Source organism: Medicago truncatula, chromosome 6, assembly GCF_003473485.1.
Source record: "Medicago truncatula cultivar Jemalong A17 chromosome 6, MtrunA17r5.0-ANR, whole genome shotgun sequence".
NCBI lineage: Eukaryota > Viridiplantae > Streptophyta > Magnoliopsida > Fabales > Fabaceae > Medicago > Medicago truncatula.
Genome location: NC_053047.1, coordinates 28588152 through 28610287, shown reverse-complemented (window position 1 = coordinate 28610287; position 22136 = coordinate 28588152). Strand labels below are relative to the sequence as shown.

The 22136-nt window shown below is 36.1% G+C and overlaps 1 protein-coding gene across 1 annotated transcript; it reads left to right on the top strand.

Annotated features, from left to right (window-relative positions):
* The first annotated feature begins 14949 nt into the window (after window positions 1-14949).
* Window positions 14950-15933, top strand: LOC25479505 (carboxylesterase 1). The gene has a single exon (XM_013588110.2). The coding sequence runs from the start codon at window positions 14950-14952 to the stop codon at window positions 15931-15933; it is 984 nt and encodes a 327-aa protein (XP_013443564.2).
* Window positions 15934-22136: the final 6203 nt, after the last annotated feature.

Genomic DNA, 22136 nt, shown 5'->3' with positions numbered 1-22136 from the left:
TTGTGACTGTTGCTACTTCCTCTTCCGATGTTGGCATCACCGCCTTTGCTGCCATTATCAATCTCTCCAATTCATCCAGCCATGACAGGTATATCTAGCAGCGAAAATTATGATTCAACTACTTAAGTCTGTTCAAAAACATTATACTTTGTGGAAGGTGTTATTTCTCTTTCAATCTGTTTTTATAACTATGCTGAAAAACATTTTGAATATTACTTTTCTTCATTCAAATGGGAATCCTTTATATCTTTTGTTGTGATTGTAGCTAAGTTGTAACAACCATTTTGGATATCTGAGGTGAGAGATTAATTTATCCCCAAATTTTGAAGTTGATTATCTAAAATCTAAATGTATGCAGTCATCATAACTACTAATTGTTATACAGTTTAAAAATTATTGTAATCACCATGGATCTCTTTTGACGTTTTAACTAATCAAATGATAGTGTGAATGAATCTTTCTTACACACTTATGGAAAATACAAAGCAAATTTTTCATTGGTCTTTGCCTAATCATATACAGATGTTAATGTGAATACAGTTGCTCGATTTAAAAATATGGTGCTTATTTTTAGTGTCTTTGTAACAGCTTAACTATAACCTTATGCATTATTAACATTCCCTTTTAGTGCATTAATATATTATTATGTTTCCTTGCTAATAGCCTTAAAATAAGGCTTTCAGCCAGCTTACAATTAGATTGTAGGTTTTTAAAAAAATTATGTTTATATCTGCTTCTGTGCGTTTTAAAATGACTAATAATATTCCCATTTGTTTTTCATAAAGGCTGACAAGATTCATGCTATCGTAAGGAGGTCTCTGGTGATAAGTTCTTGCCGTATATGGAGGGCCATGACATGTCAATGCCAGCTATCTTAATGCAGTACTGCAAGCAACGAAAATACTTGGATATAGATTGATCTGAGTTAGTTTATATTGTTTATTATTTATAAAAAAAAATAGGTTTTCATACCACTGATCATGTGTCATTTTGTTGGAAAGGTATGATGGGAGTTTAAAATTTCTTTTTTGGAACAAATTTGATCATTAACGGGGATTATCATGAATTTGCTGATTACAAATCTAAGTAAGAACTTAAAACTGTGTCTTTAGATTTTCATATTTTTAGAACAAATGAATCGCATGTATTTTCCGATGGATGTTTTTCTATATTTTATTAGGATGCGAAATGCAGAAATTTGTGTGATACATGGTGTTAGTAGTATACCTGGACATAATTTTGTTCCTTTGAGCAATGATCTTGTCAACACTAGAAGGGATGTAGATTGAGGACCTTATTGAAGCTAACGAGGTTTGTGTTGGAGGTTTTAGTCTTTTTGACAGTTTAGGTTTCGTCTGATTGCATATTGATAATAAAATTAAATTTGAAAGGATGACTAAGTCCAACTTTGTGTTGCTTTTACAAGCCATCTGGTTTAACAATTAAGTTATGCTTCATGTTTGATTCAAAATTTCCAATTGGTTTTATTCCTTACCAATGTAGGTGTGAATCGGAGTAATGAAGCACAATATTAAGGTGATAGTTTCCGCTAATGTAAAATGGCTTGGAGCAAGATAATAACGCAATGAACATGGTAGCTTAATGTTGGAGATGAAAAGAAGACCGAGTTTTAATGAAGTAAAAGCCTTACAAAAGAGCTTTAAGTTGAACAAGCTAGATCAAACGTGATATTAGAGATTTTGATGTTTTTAAGTTTGAGTATAGTAATATCAATCACTTTGATTGCACAAATAAATAACCCATTTGAAATCCTTTTTATTTTCTTGGAGGAAACCCACTTAAAATGCATTATTTATGTGATAATATTCAACTACATTTACTACATCAATATGGTATATACATGGCAGTATCATGATAACTCAAATCATGAATTAAATGATCACATTGAAGCTAGAATTCTGACATATAACTTTTTTTGCATTTCATTATAATTAGACAACGTTGTAAAAAAAACATAAAGATAGCTAAACAGTAAACACATTAAACCAATAGAACTAAATGCTAATGTGATTTAGCTTATGTTTTCTCCATCTGTCTCTAATTATAAGCTTTTTTTATTATAAATTTCATACTTAAATATAAGTCCCGATTTTTTTAAACGTAATATGTGTTTTGATTTTTTTCTCTTCAAACATACCCCTTGATAGTAATACAAATTTATCTTTGATGAAGGGAACAATTGTTCATGGTACCCATGTAAATGCTAGAATAAGGGTAATTGAAGCACCTATCCATATATTAATGCTCTTACAACAAATATGATCGGTCAAGTCTCACAAGATTTTTTTTGTATTTGATTATTTCACACATTAAAAAAGAATGGTAAATTTTTTCAAAAAAATGCAAAATTAAAGAAAGTGAATGGTAAATTTTGAAATGATTTTAGCTCATAAGACACGTGCGGCACACGAGTCATCAATCTAGTTATGCATTATATTTGCTCCATGTTGTGTTCACTCCCAAATAATAATCTCGAAATTAGATAAACCTCAACAAAATTTAGAATATTAAATATCGCAATGTAACTGCGTTATATTAGCCAACAATCAAAGATAAGTTTATATTGGTCCTAGAGCTGTCAAAACGGGCTACCCGGCCCGTGTTGGACCGGTTCATGACGGACTCGGGCTTTGGCGGGCCAGGCCAAAAAGTCCCGAAAGATAAACGGGCTCAAAAATGTTTGCCCAAGCCCGTCACTTTGCGGGCTATGGGCTTTCGGGCCAGCCTGGTTACTTATAGCTTTTAATTAAAAAATGAATTCTGCTCTTCACCCTGCACATTTTGCTCAGGCCCTGCAGGCGTGCCCAAAATACCCATGCGTTAGTTAACTAACGCAAGTGTAAATGTATGTGTTAGTTAACTAACGCTACACAACTTAACTAGCGCAAGTGTAAAACACTACGTGAGTTAACTTGCGCAGCCATTAGCACATACTTGCGCAGCCATTAGCACATGTGTGAGTTAACTCACGCACAATCTGTGCATGAAACCAGAAGAGGCAGAAACCTCTATTTTCCCTAATTTTTTAATCCTTCTTTCATACATTCATTCAAGAATAGACTTTTCATCATTCATTCAATAATACATTCAATCAAGCAACTTATATTTATATTAAGAAAAATAACGGAATAAAACAACGGAATAAAATAACGGAATAAAATAACGAAAAATGCTAAAAAGCGCAAGCGTACTAGGATTACAACCAAATCCAACAAAATGTCAAACAAAAAAAGCTATACAAGTCATAATAGCTACACAAGTCATATTGGTCCATCCCGTGGACTCCTACTCCTCCTGCACGGAGCCAGCACCTGCTCCAGCATGCTCCACTCAGACCATATGCCCTGCATCAAGCGCATAACCTCCTCTGGATTCTGAAACACAGAATGATATCCCATTGCACCGTCCACTCTAGTTCTGATGTTGCTGATGATCAGGTATGGGTCTGGAGGATATCTTGCCCACTGCTGCTCAACAATAACCTCCTCATAAAGAGGGCCATGATGAGGAGGGGCAGCACTTGCATAGTCAGGAATGGCCGCAGGGGGGTTCACAATAGGATGTGATACACTAATGAACCATCTCATGTACCCCCTAGTATGAGTCCACGACTGGTTATCCGGAACCGGATGACCCCAATCCTGATGGTTGAGGACATGTAGAGCAAACTCCGTGAATACCTGGGCCACGTCATCCGCCTCAATAAGTTCAATGTCTGTGGGAGCCCTGAGAATAGTCTGGACATACCCGTACTACCTAAGAACCCGCTCTGGCAAGTGACGGACCATCTTGAGCAACAGCCTCAAGTGCAGCAGCGATAGCAGCATCATTACGACCAGCCATTTCAAAGTTCTACATAAGAGGTAAGAATCAGAAAACAACAAAGACAACATTAGAGTTAACATTCTATCCTAGGTGGCTCAACACGACTCTACTACTCGGTCGGACGGACCAACCTGCTCTGATACCAATTGTAACACCCCGTTTCCCAAAATCAATTAAATAATCATATTTCAACAATCAGAGTAAAACCCCAACGAGCATGTCACCCTACATCATCAAATTTCTTAAATAGAATATATAAAAATCTATTTAATTAAACATTCATCATAAAAACAACGTTAAACTTGCAACGGAATATTTTTCAACTTAAATAAACTCCAACAATTGTTCTTGGCACAAACGCCTCATCGAAAGAAACCAAATCATCCATAGGGCTACAACAACAATATTTCAAAATTGATACATAGGAAGAATTCAAGAAATAAAATCCCATCCCACGTATCAGAGCCCTAGACACAGTGAGCCACCACCTACTACTCAGGATCACCTGCAAGTTACCCATAGGAAGGGCAACATTTCCAAGCAGAAGGGGTGAGATTCTCAAACAATAATATTAATATATAATAACATCAATGAATCTAACACCCTATCAACATAACAATTCATCCATTAAATAAGTACAACATCATTAGCAACATCAACATCCAATGGTAATTAAGCCAGCAAATAACGATTCATGCAACCACCCGACTCCACTCCTAAGACTCATGCGGGACATGACAACTCCTCTAAGACTCCTCAACAAATGCAACTATGCATGTGGTACCATATCAGGGCCGAAGCCCTCACCGTTATAGAATGGTTAAAGCATTCTTTTTATCAGGACATGAGTCCTCCCATTAACACCGCTTTGAACAACATAGTGTTCCACCGCTTTGAACGACAAGGCGTTCCAGGACCGAGGTCCTCACCGTTTTTATGTTTATGCAACTGACTCCACGTGTGTATATCTACATACAACTCAACAAATGCATATGTACTTATATGACTCACCACCCCTTTAATGCAACATGTTCATCACTTGATTCATGTAACTACAACATCTCCAAAATTCATAAAATTAACCAATCAATTAACATCGTATTATAAGTAAGATTTGATGCCTATACAAGAGTTATACAAGCTAAAGGAACACTTAGAACTACTCAAAAGGGACCCCTAGTGCACAAAGCAAGGTTCAGAAAAAGGCTGACTAAGGCCCAGTTCGCTTAATTGACGGGCAGCTCGCTTAAGCGACCGACTCACATAAGGTTGAAGTCCTCGCTCGCTCACGGTTCGCTCGCAGTTCGCTCAAGCGAACACAATGTCGTATCTAAAGGCATTCTACGCTTACGGCTCGCTCACGGTTCGCTTAAGCGAACGGCTAAAGACAATTCTGGGCAGCGATTTTTGATCGCTCGCTTAAGCGACGGGATGTTCGCTTAAGCGACCACTCAACAGTACAGGGTAAAAACTTACGATTTCAGATCTCTCTCCACTCCAAAAACCCAATTTTAATCCCCTGATCACCCAAAACGTTTTCCAGCGATTGTTTACAGGTCCTATACACAACTAGGCATCGAAAGAAACACAAAACATGCATTAACAACATCAATTCAACTCATTCCAACAATCATACACAATTTCCTCAATTCATTCAACTAGTCCTAATCTCAATCCAATTCAGAATATAGTAGCATTACAGATTAAGAAATCATACATAACATCAAATTACAACATGTTAAACATAATTCTTACACCTTTCTTTCAAAATCAGCCTCATACCCTAATTCTCAATTTTATCTTCAAGAACTATTCAATTAGATTAATTTTCAGAAATTATATATTATAATCATTGAAAGATAATCCCACCCTTACCTTAGAATTGCAAAGACAAAGAAAACAGAGCAATCGGTTCCCTAGTTCTTCTCTCTTGGTCTTCTCTCCTTGCCTTAGCTTTTCTCCTCTCCAACTTGGTTTTACGTGAAAACTGTTTTTCTGACTTTTCTTTTCTTAATCCCCTAAAGTGTAACTTCTCCTATTACATTAAACCTCCCCTAAATTCTATTAATTACTAATCAAAACCCCACCCTCCAAAATAACCTTATTTCACATAATATTCTCATATATTAAATTAAATCATATAAATAAAATAACACACCAAATAAGTCACACATATTTTATAAAAATACATAAAAAACTCTAAATAATTCTAAAAATAATAAAATAACGACTAGGGCGTTCATCTTCTCTCTGATCATCCTGACTTTTTCCGTAGTCTCATGAACCAAATCCGGTCCCAACACAACACTTTCTCCCGACTCAAACCAGCATAAAGGAGTCCTGCACTTCCGACCATACAAAGCTTCGAACGGTGCCATACCAATACTCGAATGGTAACTGTTGTTGTACGTGAATTCTATCAATGGTAGATGACTATCCCATGCTCCACCCTGCTCAAGTACACATACTCTTAGCAAATCCTCTAAAGATTGGATTGTCCTCTCCGACTGACCATCTGTCTGCGGATGATAAGCCGAACTCAATTTCAATTTCGAACCCAACGCGTCTTGTAAACTTCTCCAAAATCTTGAAGTAAACCTTGGGTCTCTATCTGACACTATACTCGACGGAATACCATGCAACTTCACAATATTATGAATGTAAATCTCCGCCAACTGAGCTACTGGGTAACTTATATTAATCGGAATGAAGTGCGCCGACTTCGTCAACCTGTCAACCACAACCCATATAGAATCATGCCCTCTCGGAGTATTAGGTAAACTTGTCACAAAATCCATAGAAATGCTATCCCATTTCCACTCCGGTACGTCTAACGGTGTCAACAATCCTGCAGGCCTCTGATGTTCAACCTTAGACTTCTGACAAGTCAAACACGCATACACAAACCGAGCGACATCCTTCTTCAAACCAGACCACCAAAACAACTTCTTCAAGTCATGATACATTTTCGTAGCTCCTAGATGAATACTCAAGTTGCTCTTATGACTTTCTTCTAAAATCAACTTCTTCAATTCTTCATTGTCAGGAACACAAATTCTGCCTCTAAATCTCAATACACATTGCTCATCAACTTTGAAATCACTATCTTCAGTTTGATTACTATCAACCATTAAATCCACAAACTTGACATCAACTTGTTGTGCTTCTCTGATAATATTCAAGAAATCACTATTGATCTTCAGCATACCCAACTGCACACTTTGCGATGACAATTCACACACGAGACTCAAGTCTCTAAACTGTTCGAGCAATTCAAATTCCTTTACCATCATGGCCGACATGTGCAATGTCTTCCTACTCAACGCATCCGCAACTACATTAGCTTTACCCGGATGGTAATTCAAGCCAAAATCATAATCTTTTAATAACTCAAGCCATCTCCTCTGCCTCATGTTCAATTCTTTTTGGTCAAACAGATATTTCAAACTTTTGTGGTCACTAAACACTTCAAATCTTGAACCATACAGATAGTGTCTCCAAATCTTCAAAACAAATACCACTGCAGCCAACTCCAAATCATGCGTAGGATAATTCTTTTCATGAACCCTCAGCTGCCTAGAAGCATAAGCTACTACCTTGCCATCTTGCATCAACACACCACCCAAGACAAACTTGGAAGCATCACAATAAACTACAAAAGGTTCTTCCGGCTTCGGCAAAATTAGAATAGGAGCAGTTGTCAATCTTTGCTTCAATTCATTGAAACTACTCTCACACTGGGCATCCCATACGAAAGATTTCCCTTTACAAGTCAACTGAGTCAATGGAAGTGCCAACTTTGAAAATCCTTCTATGAACCTACGGTAATAACCAGCCAAACCCAAGAAACTTCTGATTTCTGTCACCGACTTCGGAGTTTCCCACTGAGATACTGCATCAACTTTCGAAGGATCAACCGCGATACCATTACCAGAAATAACATGGCCTAGGAAACTCACTTCACTTAACCAGAACTCGCACTTCGACAACTTGGCATACAACTTTCTCTCCTTCAAAATCTGCAACACAATCTTCAGGTGTTCGGCGTGTTCCTCTTCAGTTTTAGAATAAATCAAAATATCATCTATAAACACCACCACGAATTTATCCAGAAAAGCATGGAAAATCTGGTTCATATACTCCATGAACACACCAGGCGCGTTAGTAACACCGAAAGGCATCACTTTGTATTCGTAATGACCACATCGTGTCCTAAAGGCCGTCTTCTGCATATCCTCATCCTTCACTTTAATTTGATGGTAACCCGACCTCAAGTCAATCTTACTAAAAACTTTAGCACCTACCAACTGGTCCATCAAGTCATCAATCCGCGGGAGTGGATACCTATTCTTTATTGTAACTTTGTTCAACTGACGATAGTCAATGCACAACCTCATACTTCCATCTTTCTTCTTCACCAATAACACGGGTGCTCCCCACGGCGAAACACTAGGTCTCACAAACTTCTTATCAAGCAAGTCCTCCAACTGTTTCTTCAACTCGGCTAATTCAGAAGCTGACATGCGATACGGTGCCATCGACACCGGTTTCGTTCCCGGAACAAGATCAATCGAGAACTCAACTTCCCTCTCTGGTGGCACATTAGGAATCTCATCTGGAAAAACTTCGGGGAATTCATTCACGACTGGTAGCCTGTCAATTACAGCTTGATTCTCTAACGACAAAGATGCCATCAAAGAAAACATAAGAATTCCATCTCGTTCCAACTGCTTCAACTGTTTAGTAGTTAGAAACTCTGCTCCACTCTCTTCTTCCGCAGAAGAAAAGTGCACCGTCTTGTTAAAACAATTTATACAAACTCGGTTATACTCTAACCAATTCATCCCGAAAATAACATCCATTCCCAACAACGGTAGACACACTAAGTCGACCTCAAAAATCTCTACCAAACATAGACAACGGACACCTTAAACACACTAGAGAAGTAGTTACTGAACCCTTGGCTGGAGTTTCAACAACCATTTCCCCTTTCATATCAGATACAATTAGGCCCAACTTATATGCACATTCTAAAGCAATGAAACAATGCGTAGCACCAGTGTCTATAATAGCAATTAAAGGAGTACTATTAAAGAAACAAGTACCTCTGATAAGTCGATCCTCATTGGTAGTATGCGTACCAGTCAAAGCAAATACTTTTCCTCCAGTTCTGACCTTCTTAGGTTGCGTTCACTGTGAACTAATGTGGCCCTCTTCACCACAGTTATAACAAACGATATCTCCACGCTTGCATTCATCCAACGCATGACCTTTCTGACCGCATTTGAAACATTTCTTTTCATCTCTGGTGCAAACATTACTCTTGTGGCCCTTCGCACCACACTTGTAACAGACAACATCAACAGGAGTATCTCTTCCCTTAGGCTGCCTCTCATCATTCAGTCTTTGTTTTCCTTTGTTAGCAGGAGCACTGTAGGGCTTCGGGCGACTACTCTGACCCTTATTCCTCTTCTCGCTCATCACCTTATAATGAGCCTTTGTATCCTCCTCATAAATCCTACAGCTACTCACCAATTCAGAGAAAATTCTGATCTTCTGATACCCAATGGCTCTCTTGATATCAGCTCTCAAGCCATTTTCAAACTTGATACATTTGGAGAACTCAGCTGTCTTCGCAGTGTAGTGAGGATAAAACTTTGCAAGTTCCGTGAACTTGGCTGCATACTCTGTGACCGACATGTCACCCTGTTTCAACTCCAGAAATTCTATTTCCTTCTTTCCTCGGACATCTTCCGAAAAATATCTATTCAGGAATTCCCTCCTGAATACAGTCCATGTCACCACCGCTCCGTCTTGCTCCAACACAGGTAAAAGGCCTACCCACCAATCATCTGCCTCCTCAGCCAGCATGTGCGTCCCGAACCGCACCTTTTGCACCTCAGAGCACTGCATGACTCTGAAAATTCTCTCTACCTCCTTTAGCCATGTCTGGGCTCCATCGGGGTCATACCTTCCCTTGAATGCTGGTGGATGGTTCCTCAAGAAGGTCTCCAGCATCCTCACTTCACCGTTAGCAGCAACAGGTTGCTGTCCTACAGCTTGAGCAACAGCGATAGCAGCATCATTACGACCAGCCATTTCAAAGTTCTACATAAGAGGTAACAATCAGAAAACAACAAAGACAACTTTAGAGTTAACATTCTATCCTAGGTGGCTCAACACGACTCTACTACTCGGTCGGACGGACCAACCTGCTCTGATACCAATTGTAACACCCCGTTTCCCAAAATCAATTAAATAATCATATTTCAACAATCAGAGTAAAACCCCAACGGGCATGTCACACTATATCATCAAATTTCTTAAATAGAATATATAAAAATCTATTTAATTAAACATTCATCATAAAAACAACGTTAAACTTGCAACGGAATATTTTTCAACTTAAATAAACTCCAACAATTGTTCTTGGCACAAACGCCTCATCGAAAGAAACCAAATCATCCATAGGGCTACAACAACAATATTTCAAAATTGATACATAGGAAGAATTCAAGAAATAAAATCCCATCCCACGTATCAGAGCCCTAGACACAGTGAGCCACCACCTACTACTCAGGATCACCTGCAAGTTACCCATAGGAAGGGCAACATTTCCAAGCAGAAGGGGTGAGATTCTCAAACAATAATATTAATATATAATAACATCAATGAATCTAACACCCTATCAACATAACAATTCATCCATTAAATAAGTACAACATCATTAGCAACATCAACATCCAATGGTAATTAAGCCAGCAAATAACGATTCATGCAACCACCCGACTCCACTCCTAAGACTCATGCGGGACATGACAACTCCTCTAAGACTCCTCAACAAATGCAACTATGCATGTGGTACCATATCAGGGCCGAAGCCCTCACCGTTATAGAATGGTTAAAGCATTCTTTTTATCAGGACATGAGTCCTCCCATTAACACCGCTTTGAACAACATAGTGTTCCACCGCTTTGAACGACAAGGCGTTCCAGGACCGAGGTCCTCACCGTTTTTATGTTTATGCAACTGACTCCACGTGTGTATATCTACATACAACTCAACAAATGCATATGTACTTATATGACTCACCACCCCTTTAATGCAACATGTTCATCACTTGATTCATGTAACTACAACATCTCCAAAATTCATAAAATTAACCAATCAATTAACATCGTATTATAAGTAAGATTTGATGCCTATACAAGAGTTATACAAGCTAAAGGAACACTTAGAACTACTCAAAAGGGACCCCTAGTGCACAAAGCAAGGTTCAGAAAAAGGCTGACTAAGGCCCAGTTCGCTTAAGCGACGGGCAGCTCGCTTAAGCGACCGACTCACATAAGGTTGAAGTCCTCGCTCGCTCACGGTTCGCTCGCAGTTCGCTCAAGCGAACACAATGTCGTATCTAAAGGCATTCTACGCTTACGGCTCGCTCACGGTTCGCTTAAGCGAACGGCTAAAGACAATTCTGGGCAGCGATTTTTGATCGCTCGCTTAAGCGACGGGATGTTCGCTTAAGCGACCACTCAACAGTACAGGGTAAAAACTTACGATTTCAGATCTCTCTCCACTCCAAAAACCCAATTTTAATCCCCTGATCACCCAAAACGTTTTCCAGCGATTGTTTACAGGTCCTATACACAACTAGGCATCGAAAGAAACACAAAACATGCATTAACAACATCAATTCAACTCATTCCAACAATCATACACAATTTCCTCAATTCATTCAACTAGTCCTAATCTCAATCCAATTCAGAATATAGTAGCATTACAGATTAAGAAATCATACATAACATCAAATTACAACATGTTAAACATAATTCTTACACCTTTCTTTCAAAATCAGCCTCATACCCTAATTCTCAATTTTATCTTCAAGAACTATTCAATTAGATTAATTTTCAGAAATTATATATTATAATCATTGAAAGATAATCCCACCCTTACCTTAGAATTGCAAAGACAAAGAAAACAGAGCAATCGGTTCCCTAGTTCTTCTCTCTTGGTCTTCTCTCCTTGCCTTAGCTTTTCTCCTCTCCAACTTGTTTTTACGTGAAAACTGTTTTTCTGACTTTTCTTTTCTTAATCCCCTAAAGTGTAACTTCTCCTATTACATTAAACCTCCCCTAAATTCTATTAATTACTAATCAAAACCCCACCCTCCAAAATAACCTTATTTCACATAATATTCTCATATATTAAATTAAATCATATAAATAAAATAACACACCAAATAAGTCACACATATTTTATAAAAATACATAAAAGACTCTAAATAATTCTAAAAATAATAAAATAACGACTAGGGCGTTACAACTAGCATATGTCCTGAAAGGGCGTCATGTGTCGTCGTCTCTCGTACGGCCTCCAGGTGACATTTGAATGGTCCAACGAATTGATGGCAGCTCTGTAGTGTCCAGGATTAGAAAAGCCCCTTGGAGGTTTCCATTGACTCACAAGCGGGGAAACAGCAGGGACGTAGGCATCATCATCAATCCTCGGAATGATGTTCGAGAAGTGCGCCAAAGTCCATCCCTACAAACACAAAGAAACAAATATTTATACAAGCACAAGAATGTCATGTAACCACCACAGGAGGCCACAGATGAGTCGGAGGTAAGAGATAGCTGCTCATATAGGAAAGCAAGTCCCATCCGACCCCATAACCAGCTGTCCAACTCATCCATATCTTGCAGAGCAAGCAACCAAAGAAGATTAATGTTTTTGCTGTTCTTCCCGAAAAAAATAGTCCAGCCAAGAAAGAGAAACAGAAATGCCTTAATGCATACCAGCCTAACTTCAGCTGGCTCGTCTTGCTCCTCCTGTGTGTCAGTTACAAGCAGCTGGTCATGGGGTCGGATGGGAATTGCTTTCCTATATGCACTACTAGAAAAAACAAAATTAGCGAGGGAAATTAGTGACGGAAAAAATGAAATTCTTCACAAATTCCATGATTGATAATGTCTCATTAGTTAATATTTTTACAGTCAATTTTAAGTAGTTTTCAGTTAAGTTGAATCAATTCAGAGTGCTTTTATAGTCAAACCGAGCAAAAAAGAGGATTTTGAAAATATCCAGTTGTGTTAGTCATTCTTGTTCTAATTCTCTCTAACCTAACAAACTCTTGGAGTTTTTGTTCTTTATTTATTTTCTTAGGTTGAGTTGATAAAGTGAACTTAGTTTCGAGAAGTCATGAGTGGTTAATTCAAGCACAGAATCAATGTTGTGAAGCATAAAAGAACGATGACCAATGTTCAACACAAGACAAATTTCCAGCAAGTGCAAAACCATTTTCTCTACTAGCTTTTTGTTGATGTCAATTGTGTTTTGCATTGGTCAGCATATATGATGTGTAATTGGCCTTCCTATCTTTCTACTCACGTGGTCTCCTTACACCACATTTGTTCATTACTTGCCGAAATTTGATGCATTTGCCACAAAGAAGAAACTCAATGCACAAGGTCCTACTTTCACTACAACTAATGCGGCAAAGGAAAGGTCCAGTGAATGAGAGTAAAGAAAGCCTAAAAATTTGGAAGACGTGGAGGAGCTTATATCATAGAGGGCGTGTATAAAAGCTAAGTAAAAGAAGAATAAAAGGGGGTTACGAAGTTGGAACTGAGAGGAGAAAAAGAGGATTACGATTCACAAGGGTTACGGCTGCAGCTTGGGAGACCAATTGGAGGGTGATTAATTGGCTTTGATCATCATTCAACTGCAATTTTATGTGTAATTCTCAATTCTCTTTTAACTTTTGACAAACATCATGAGTAGCTAAATTCTCAATTGTTAGGGATGAGATTATCTAGATGACAACTTTTGTTCTATGACTTTAATTTGATTATTGAAGAAGTTTATTGAATCATTTTTCTTATCTCTGTTCTTAATGCTTTTATTGCTTGGCCGCCTTTAAATTGATTTACGGTTTATATTGTGAAACGGAAGTTGAATTTATAAACGTTTGAGATAAGAGATTCTTGCCTTTGTAATCTAGGAATAGATGCAAACCCTTGAAACCAATTAAGAACTCTTGTTCAATCATGCTTAATTCTGATCTTAGATTCACTAAGGAATTAGGGATTATTTTAAAATTAATGATTTTGTCACTAAGGAATTAGGGCAAGAATAAATTAGAGAATTCGGTAATGATTTGATAAGTGGATTCAATTGTCATATTCAAGTCGATAGCTTAAGATAGTCATCTAGTGAAACTCATCTTTGACAATTTTATTATTATAAAGTTCAAACCAATTTACTTTGCTTAATTTTCATTATTGCAATCAAACAAATTCGGTACCTTTTTGTTCAATTAAGTTATAAATATCGACAATATAACGCGATCCTCGAGTTCGAAACTCGGTCTTACCGTTTTAATTTTACTACTTGCACGATTTCGTACACTTGCGAAAATCACTATCAATGATCGCAAAATTTAGTGACGGAATTAGAGAGGGATTTCACGTTTTCTCTCACAAAATTTCCCTCACTAATTTTTGTTCTTTTAGTAGTGATGAGCAGCCCGTTTTGACAGCTCTAATTGGTCCTAAGTTTAAATAACTGCTCCATCTAACTCTTCTTGAAAGTCCCTCAAAAAAAAAAAACTCTTCTTGAAAGGATTGGTTTCATTAACAATATTAGCCGTTCAAAAAAAAAAAAAAAGGTTTCTTTTTTGACAAAAAAAGTAAGGACTAATTTATTAATTAGTCCGAAGTCCTAACTATTTTGAGCAGAATTAATGTTATATTTTCTTTTTGCAGAATTAGTGTTATATTTTAGCTGTATAATATCATATAATATAACAGTCACATTTCATAAAGTAAAATAAATATTTTTTTGAGGGAATAAAGTAAAATAAATATAACAGTCACATTTAACGAAAAAAAAAAGAGAACAGTTCCCTTCAAATAAATATAACAGTCACATTTAAAGAAAAAAGAAAAAAAAACGGTTCCCTTAAAAAAAAAAACAACGGTTATTAACCAAAATTAATTAATATATTATATTAATAAATAAAATTAATTAATTTATTATATAATAACTTGGTGGCAATATGCATTGTAAGCATTAATCTTGAACCAAATCTCAAAAACGATCATGTCTAAGAACGAATCAATAGACGCTTTACCATTAGACTCAAATTCCACCATTGAACCTATTATCATTAATCATGATGGGAGTGTCACAAGGCTCATGAAAATACCTAACATTGAACCTACACAAGACCCAAACAACATTGTTCTCACCAAAGATGTCCCCCTTAACCCTATCATCAACACTTGGATACGTTTGTTTCTACCTCGCATAGCACTTGACAATCCTAAAAAACTCCCTTTAATTTTTTACTACCATGGAGGTGGTTTTATATATTTTAGTGCTTCTTCAACGGACAACCATAACTTTTGCTTCAAATTAGCGGAAAAAATCGGCGTCGTGGTTGCGTCCATCAACTATCGTCTCGCACCAGAATCGCGTCTTCCTGCCGCCTATGAGGATGCAATTGAGGCGTTACATTGGTTGAGGACAACAAATGAGAAATGGGTGCATGAATGTTGTGATATGTCAAATTGTTACCTTATGGGATCTAGTGCGGGAGGGAACATCGCGTACCAAGCAGGTTTACGTTGTGCTGCAACAGTTGATGAGTTTGATTTTGACGAACTAAAGATCAAAGGGTTGATATTGCACCAACCATTTTTTGGTGGCTCCCAAAGGACAAATTCGGAATTGAGACTCGAAAATGATCGTGGATTGCCTCTTAAGGCGAATGATCTAATGTGGGAGTTTGCATTGCCTGAGGGTGTAGGTAGGGACCATAAGTTTTGTAATCCGACGGTTATGGATGAAGGAGATGATGAGTGTTTTAATGAAATCAAACGGTTGAGATGGAAAATTCTTTTGACAGGTTGTTATGGAGATCCCTTGATTGATCGTCAGGCTGAGTTTGTGAAGATGTTGAGAAGCAAAGGGGTTGATGTTGTGGAATACTTTGGGGAAGGTTTTCATGGGATGGAACTATTGGAGCCAAGCAAAGATGGACCACTATTTGAACAAATAGGATATTTCATTAATCAATGTTGAAACAACATTCAAAGCTAAAGTTCGTAATATATGTTACTTTGTTGGTGAGGCCTAGCCTACCTTTCCAAACACATGGGCAATTTACCCCTTGTAACTTAACAATAATAAAAAGCAGCCACGTATACTCATTGTATTTGAAATACGGTTTTTTTTAGATTACCTTTGAAGAATGGTGGGTAAATTACTCACCAACCAATGAAAATGAGCAATTTGTTGGTGGGGTCAAGATAGTTCATGGATACCCCACTTAAAAATGTGTTTATGTGGCTAATGTGTATTGGTTGGGATAAATTACCCACCATTCTTCCATGGGTACCCTAGTTGTCACCTTGAAATACTTATTATTTAGTTATATAAATTGTAACCATATACTTTTGTTATTTTACAGATTTACCCAAGCATTAATTAAGCTTTATCTTCTCAAAAAATTTGTCCAGACTACATTCTGCTTCTGCGTTTTCATCTTTCAATTTTTCAACCTAACTATTACTTCCTTCAATCCATTCGTAATTTGGAAAAAAATTGATTCATCAACATCAAATTCATCCATCGTATTTACTCTCCACTCATACCGTTTCTTCTCTCTCATCTTTGGGGAAAATGCCGTAAGAAACTCATCTCTGTCACGAAACCCTCGCGGATTTGCAAGTAAGTAAGCCTTTCATCCCTCTCATTCAACTTATTCCTCGCGGATTTGCAAGTAAGTAAGTTTTCTTGTTTTAATTGCTATTTAAATGGTTCAAATTGTTTTGTTTGATTTGGGGGTTTAGGGTTCTCTATGTTTTAATGAATATTGAATTATTCACTGGCTGTGATTGTTTGATTTGGGGTTTATGAATCATGCTAGGTCTGATACAAATATGTTATAATCCTTCTGCATTTTTTTTATTCACTCCTCATGCTTTGTGCTACTTTGTTTTGTGTTATAAATGGAGAAGTTGATTGAAATCTGCCCCATTAGTTGTTTTATTAAGTAATTTTTTTAGTTGGAGTTCTAGCAGAACATGATTGACTTTTTAATTCCTTTTAGAGGCTATACAATAGGGATATTAATAGCAATAGCAATAGCAAGATCTTATTCTTGTTTAGATCAAAACCTTTTTCTGGATAAACCATAAATCTTTTCTCAATGTCCATCATCTGGATCAAAATCTTTTACTACAAGTTGTAACTGTGTTGGAGCTTATTGAAAATGTTTTAGTGTTTCACGTACAAGCTATATATCCTTCAGTCATATAATTGACATATAGCGCCTATTTTATAGAGGCATTTGGACGGAAATCTGACATCATTACGATAATTAAATGTTTTTGAAAAAATCTAACAACGTATGGTACCAATTTAAAATGGAAACTAATTTTAGAGGCAGACTTATCTCGTTTGAAATATTTCTTATGAGCAACTAAATGGTTGTGAAGTTCTTCTTTAAAAAACAACTAATTCTTTTGACATAGAATCCCTATAATTTGTACTAAATATTGTAACTCTATAACATGTATTCTAAAATGTTATTAGTTCTATGCATAACTAAACATGGTTCAATAATTAATTTAAGACCTCAACTCCAAAGTTTAAAATAAAGGTCTGCGATTGTGGTATGTGATTGTATCAGCTGCATTTATATGTTTTATTTCACTTTTGAATGAGTCAAAATTGATTCTATAAGTGTATAATTGTTTTTTACATGTTCAAATGCATTTCAGAATTATGAATTTTCACTCTAGAATTAATTTTAATTTGAAGCTAAGATTTGTAGTGTTTGCTCCAGACATGATTTTTACAGTTATATTTATTTTTCAACTCACTATGTGAATTTATCCAAATATAAGCCATTTTACATTCAACTCAATTTTAACTATAATCAATTTTACAAAATCAATTTTTGTCACCGTAGAACCAAATACACACCTAGCTTTAGCTTAGGATGGTGTGAATGGGAAAGAGATGCTCTTAGGATCTTGTTAACTTCTAATGAAAAGAGGCCCTGCATTTTTCTTAACATGCAATTGATGTTTGCTTTACTTGGTGTAAAGAAATTACATATAAATCTAACTAAGATTTTCACTCTTTAACATTTCAGGGGAATGCCAGTACCTGACCCAACATAACTAAATCGCCTAAAGCTAATAATGAAAGATTACCCTTATGCACAAGATGGTCTTCTAATTTGGTCAACAATATAAAATTGGGTATGCATCTATGTGAACTATTACTACCTAAATCCAAGCCTAATAATCAATGATAGAGTTACCGGCTTGGTTATTTTGAATCATGGTGGCCGAAATGGAACGACAATGACAATCTTGTCTCGGTCCTAACAATCTTAATTTGGAATGCATATCCCTGCAACATGCGCTGCACTTAGTTTTGGACAATACCCTTGTGGAGGGTACATTGTCCCCTGTGATGAGAAGATTAATACCAGAATAAAGCGATCCTGAATATGAAAGTTTTATATCTAATCCACAAAAGAATTTTCTGAATGCATTGCCTAGAATCCTAGATTATTGCAAGCTACAAAATATATGGCTGTTGTTGCCTAGAATCCTAGAGGCAACAACCTTCGATTTGGAGTGGTGATGCTGAGATTGTTGAAGCGTTTTATGAATTCTCTGCAGAAATTGGAAAGATTGAGAAGGTGATTGATAGTAGGAATTGTGATAGGAACTTGTGGTGCTAGTGTTTTGCCTTTTGAATTACTTGATCCCAGTTCTGGACCTGGTGTTACATGTAGAGGCGTTCTAAATAGTGTCTCCACATAAAAATATGTCTAAAGTAAATAAATGAGTCACATATCATATCACATTTTAGGAAGCATTATGGTTGGTTGGTTTATTTATCAGTAGTAAAATCCAAGGGAATGCCTTCTAAGGTAACATTTTTGGTGTGGTGGAGCGGAGGTTGTTTGGAGTTGGACCAAGGGGCGACTATTTTGTGTTTGGTCTACTGCTGTGCAGAGTCTGGTTTGCTGATGTGATGAGTTTGGTTTGCTGCGGTTTCTGTGCTCAACAACTTCTTGGTTTTGGGAGAGGGATCCCTTACTGTTCCAATTTTTTCTGTTTTTTAGTCTATGCTTTTGTAGTGCTAGCTGTTATGAGTTAGGTGAGTTATAGTAAGTGCCTGAAGTTGTTATAATGGGTGCTCCTGAGCCTTGTATGGCAATATGGTCTCTATTTGTAGCTGCATGCTCTGTTTTGTTTCAATCCTCCGACCGGTACGGCTTGTTCAGGAGAAGAGTATTAGTAAAGTTTTAATGGTTTTCTTTAGCAGAATGCTTTCGATGTAATGAACAAAAATATAAATAGATATTTGAAGTTATTTAAATTGCTAATACATGATTCTAATCTTATCATAAAAGTCCATGGTTATGCTCCCATTCTGGCTTTGTTGGATTTAAATCAATCAACAATACTATCATAAAAAGTAAATCAGCAACATGTGTTTGAAACAATTATGTCACATGGATGAATTTCACAAATATATATGGTGTATAAATTACAAACGTTCATTTGTATCATGTTTGAAATATTGTTGAAGTTTAAATTTGTTAAAATTGCGGTAGTCCAGCATAAGTTAACCTGCTCACTAGCAAAAGCTTCTAATTTATACTGCATACTAGACTAATTCAATGTTTGGCCAAGATATAAGTTTAGTTAAATATCATACTCAAATAATTACACACTATATCAAGAATAATATCATAATTGAAGTGTCCAATTAGCTCAGCAGGTGTTGATACTCTAGGGGTGTCCTTCTAAAGGACCTAGTTTCTAGTTTTTATGAATTTTGCTTGTTTTTCTTTTCTTATTTCTCTCATGTAACTAACAAAAATAGACTTACATTCTTTTTCTCATTGTTTATTTTCCGCATAATATACTACAAACCAAGCCAATGATTTGGCAAGCAAGAACTGTACGGCCATGAGAATAATTGGCAAGCAAGAAAACAATCAAAATTATGTGAACAAGGGCATGAAATGTAACCATCTCAAAGGTACTTAGAAAAATAAGCTTCTGTTATATAAAAGAAACGGGCTTCTAAAGAGCTACCACCATGTTTGGAGAATAGCATTAGAATTAATTACCCAAACCACACAATCATTCTTAAAACAAAATTTAATCATTAAGAGAGATAATATGTAAACAAAATTCTAATTAAAGAATACACAGTGGTAACTTATTACGATCCCTCCCGTTGACGTCCCAAACCTTTTAGGGTAACAATTTTAAACTTTGTTATTTTAAAGTCATAGTTTGAATCAGTGCCATGGAAAGATGGATCCATCAACAACTCCTCCATAAATAATGACTGAAACAACACTTAAAATTTGTTAATGATTTTCTACATTGATGAATATGTAAGATAAAAATATAGTTTAATTAATTTTTTACCAATATTTTGATACTTGATATTCTGCCGTGAAGCACCGACGAACTTTGGTACGAGTCAAGATATACTAATTCTTTTTTCACAAAGTCAATAACCAAAAGGAACCAGTGTAGATGATCATATATTGGTAAAAAGATCTGATTATATTTAAACATTAGTTTCACAAACATATAAGCAACGAGTAAAGAAATATTGGTAGAACTAATTACCTGAAACAAAGTTCCCACTACTGATTCCATTTTCTACTATTTTTCTGTTGAAGCCAAATTCATTTAAGCACACGTTCCCCACTCTTGATTCAATATACTCAGTTCTCCAAAACCTCTTATATCATTTACTCCATCTCTCTAGTAAGACACCATAGTCTATACCTTCATATCAGTCAATAGCATGGTTGATATTAAAATTGAAAACGAAAACAAACGATGATGAAAATGGTTCTACCTCGGTAAAATCTCCATTGTGAAAAAAAAAAAATGACGTTAAGGAACCTGTGAAGACCTATGTCTTTATGGCCAAATTACAAATATTAAAATATGTAAATGGCCAAATTACACTCTTCTTCGTTTAATTCCATTCTTCCATTTTATACAGTGGTTGCCTCTGAAGTTTCAACCAAAGAGAAGAATGGAATTAAACGAAGAAGAGTGTAATTTGACCATTTACATATTTTAATATTTGTAATTTGGCCATAAAGACATAGGTCTTCACAGGTTCCTTAACGTCATTTTTTTTTTCACAATGGAGATGTTACCGAGGTAGAACCATTTTCATCATCGTTTGTTTTCGTTTTCAATTTTAATATCAACCATGCTATTGACTGATATGAAGGTATAGACTATGGTGTCTTACTAGAGAGATGGAGTAAATGATATAAGAGGTTTTGGAGAACTGAGTATATTGAATCAGGAGTGGGGAACGTGTGCTTAAATGAATTTGGCTTCAACAGAAAAATAGTAGAAAATGGAATCAGTAGTGGGAACGTGTGTATTTAGGATTTGTATCTATCCACTCCTACGTTTTCTATAGTGTTGCCCTCTCAAGTACATTTTTAAGCGGTTGGATTAATCCAACGGCAAAGAAAAACATCATATTAATGTTGATATTTATAAAATAATTATTAGTTTTTAAAATTTAAGCATATCAAAACTTTTTCATAAAACATTCTTAAAAAAAAATAAATATTATATCAGTATATATAAAATTTGATTTTTGAGATATAAGCATATAAAATCTGCAACGAATGTGTCGTAAATATTTAACGATATTTTGTATATAAAATAAAAAATGTTTAATAAAAACACTATTAATGATGATAATTTAAAAGTGGTCACGAGTTTTTAAAATTTTATCATATAAACTATCACATATACATACATAAAAATGAAACAACACTCGATATTAACAATCTAATTATTTTTTATATAATTACCACAAATGTTACGTGACCCGTGCGAAAACACAGGTCTCTTATTAGTTTAACTTAATGTAAAAAAAATATCCAAATGAAAGGGCACTCCTCCGTCGACAAAACGGTCCTTCAGAAAAATTTCACCGTTGGATATGACCTAATTAGAATGATAATGAACAAGGAACTTGAACTTGGACGATCAAAATCGTCGGTATATGTCAATACGACATACTAGCCTTCTAGAAACCAAGTCAAAATGAAAGAACATTTACTTCGTCCGCAAAAACTGTCCCAATCGACCGTTATATATGACCTAATTAGAATGAGAATGGATAAGGACCTCGAATTTCGAACGATCGGGATCTTTGGTATATGTTACTCCAATAAACTAATCCTCTAGAAA

What these genes read in the sequence shown, in the direction of transcription:
- LOC25479505 (XM_013588110.2), top strand. Translation starts at nt 14,950, where the DNA reads ATGTCTAAGAACGAATCAATAGACGCTTTACCATTAGACTCAAATTCC.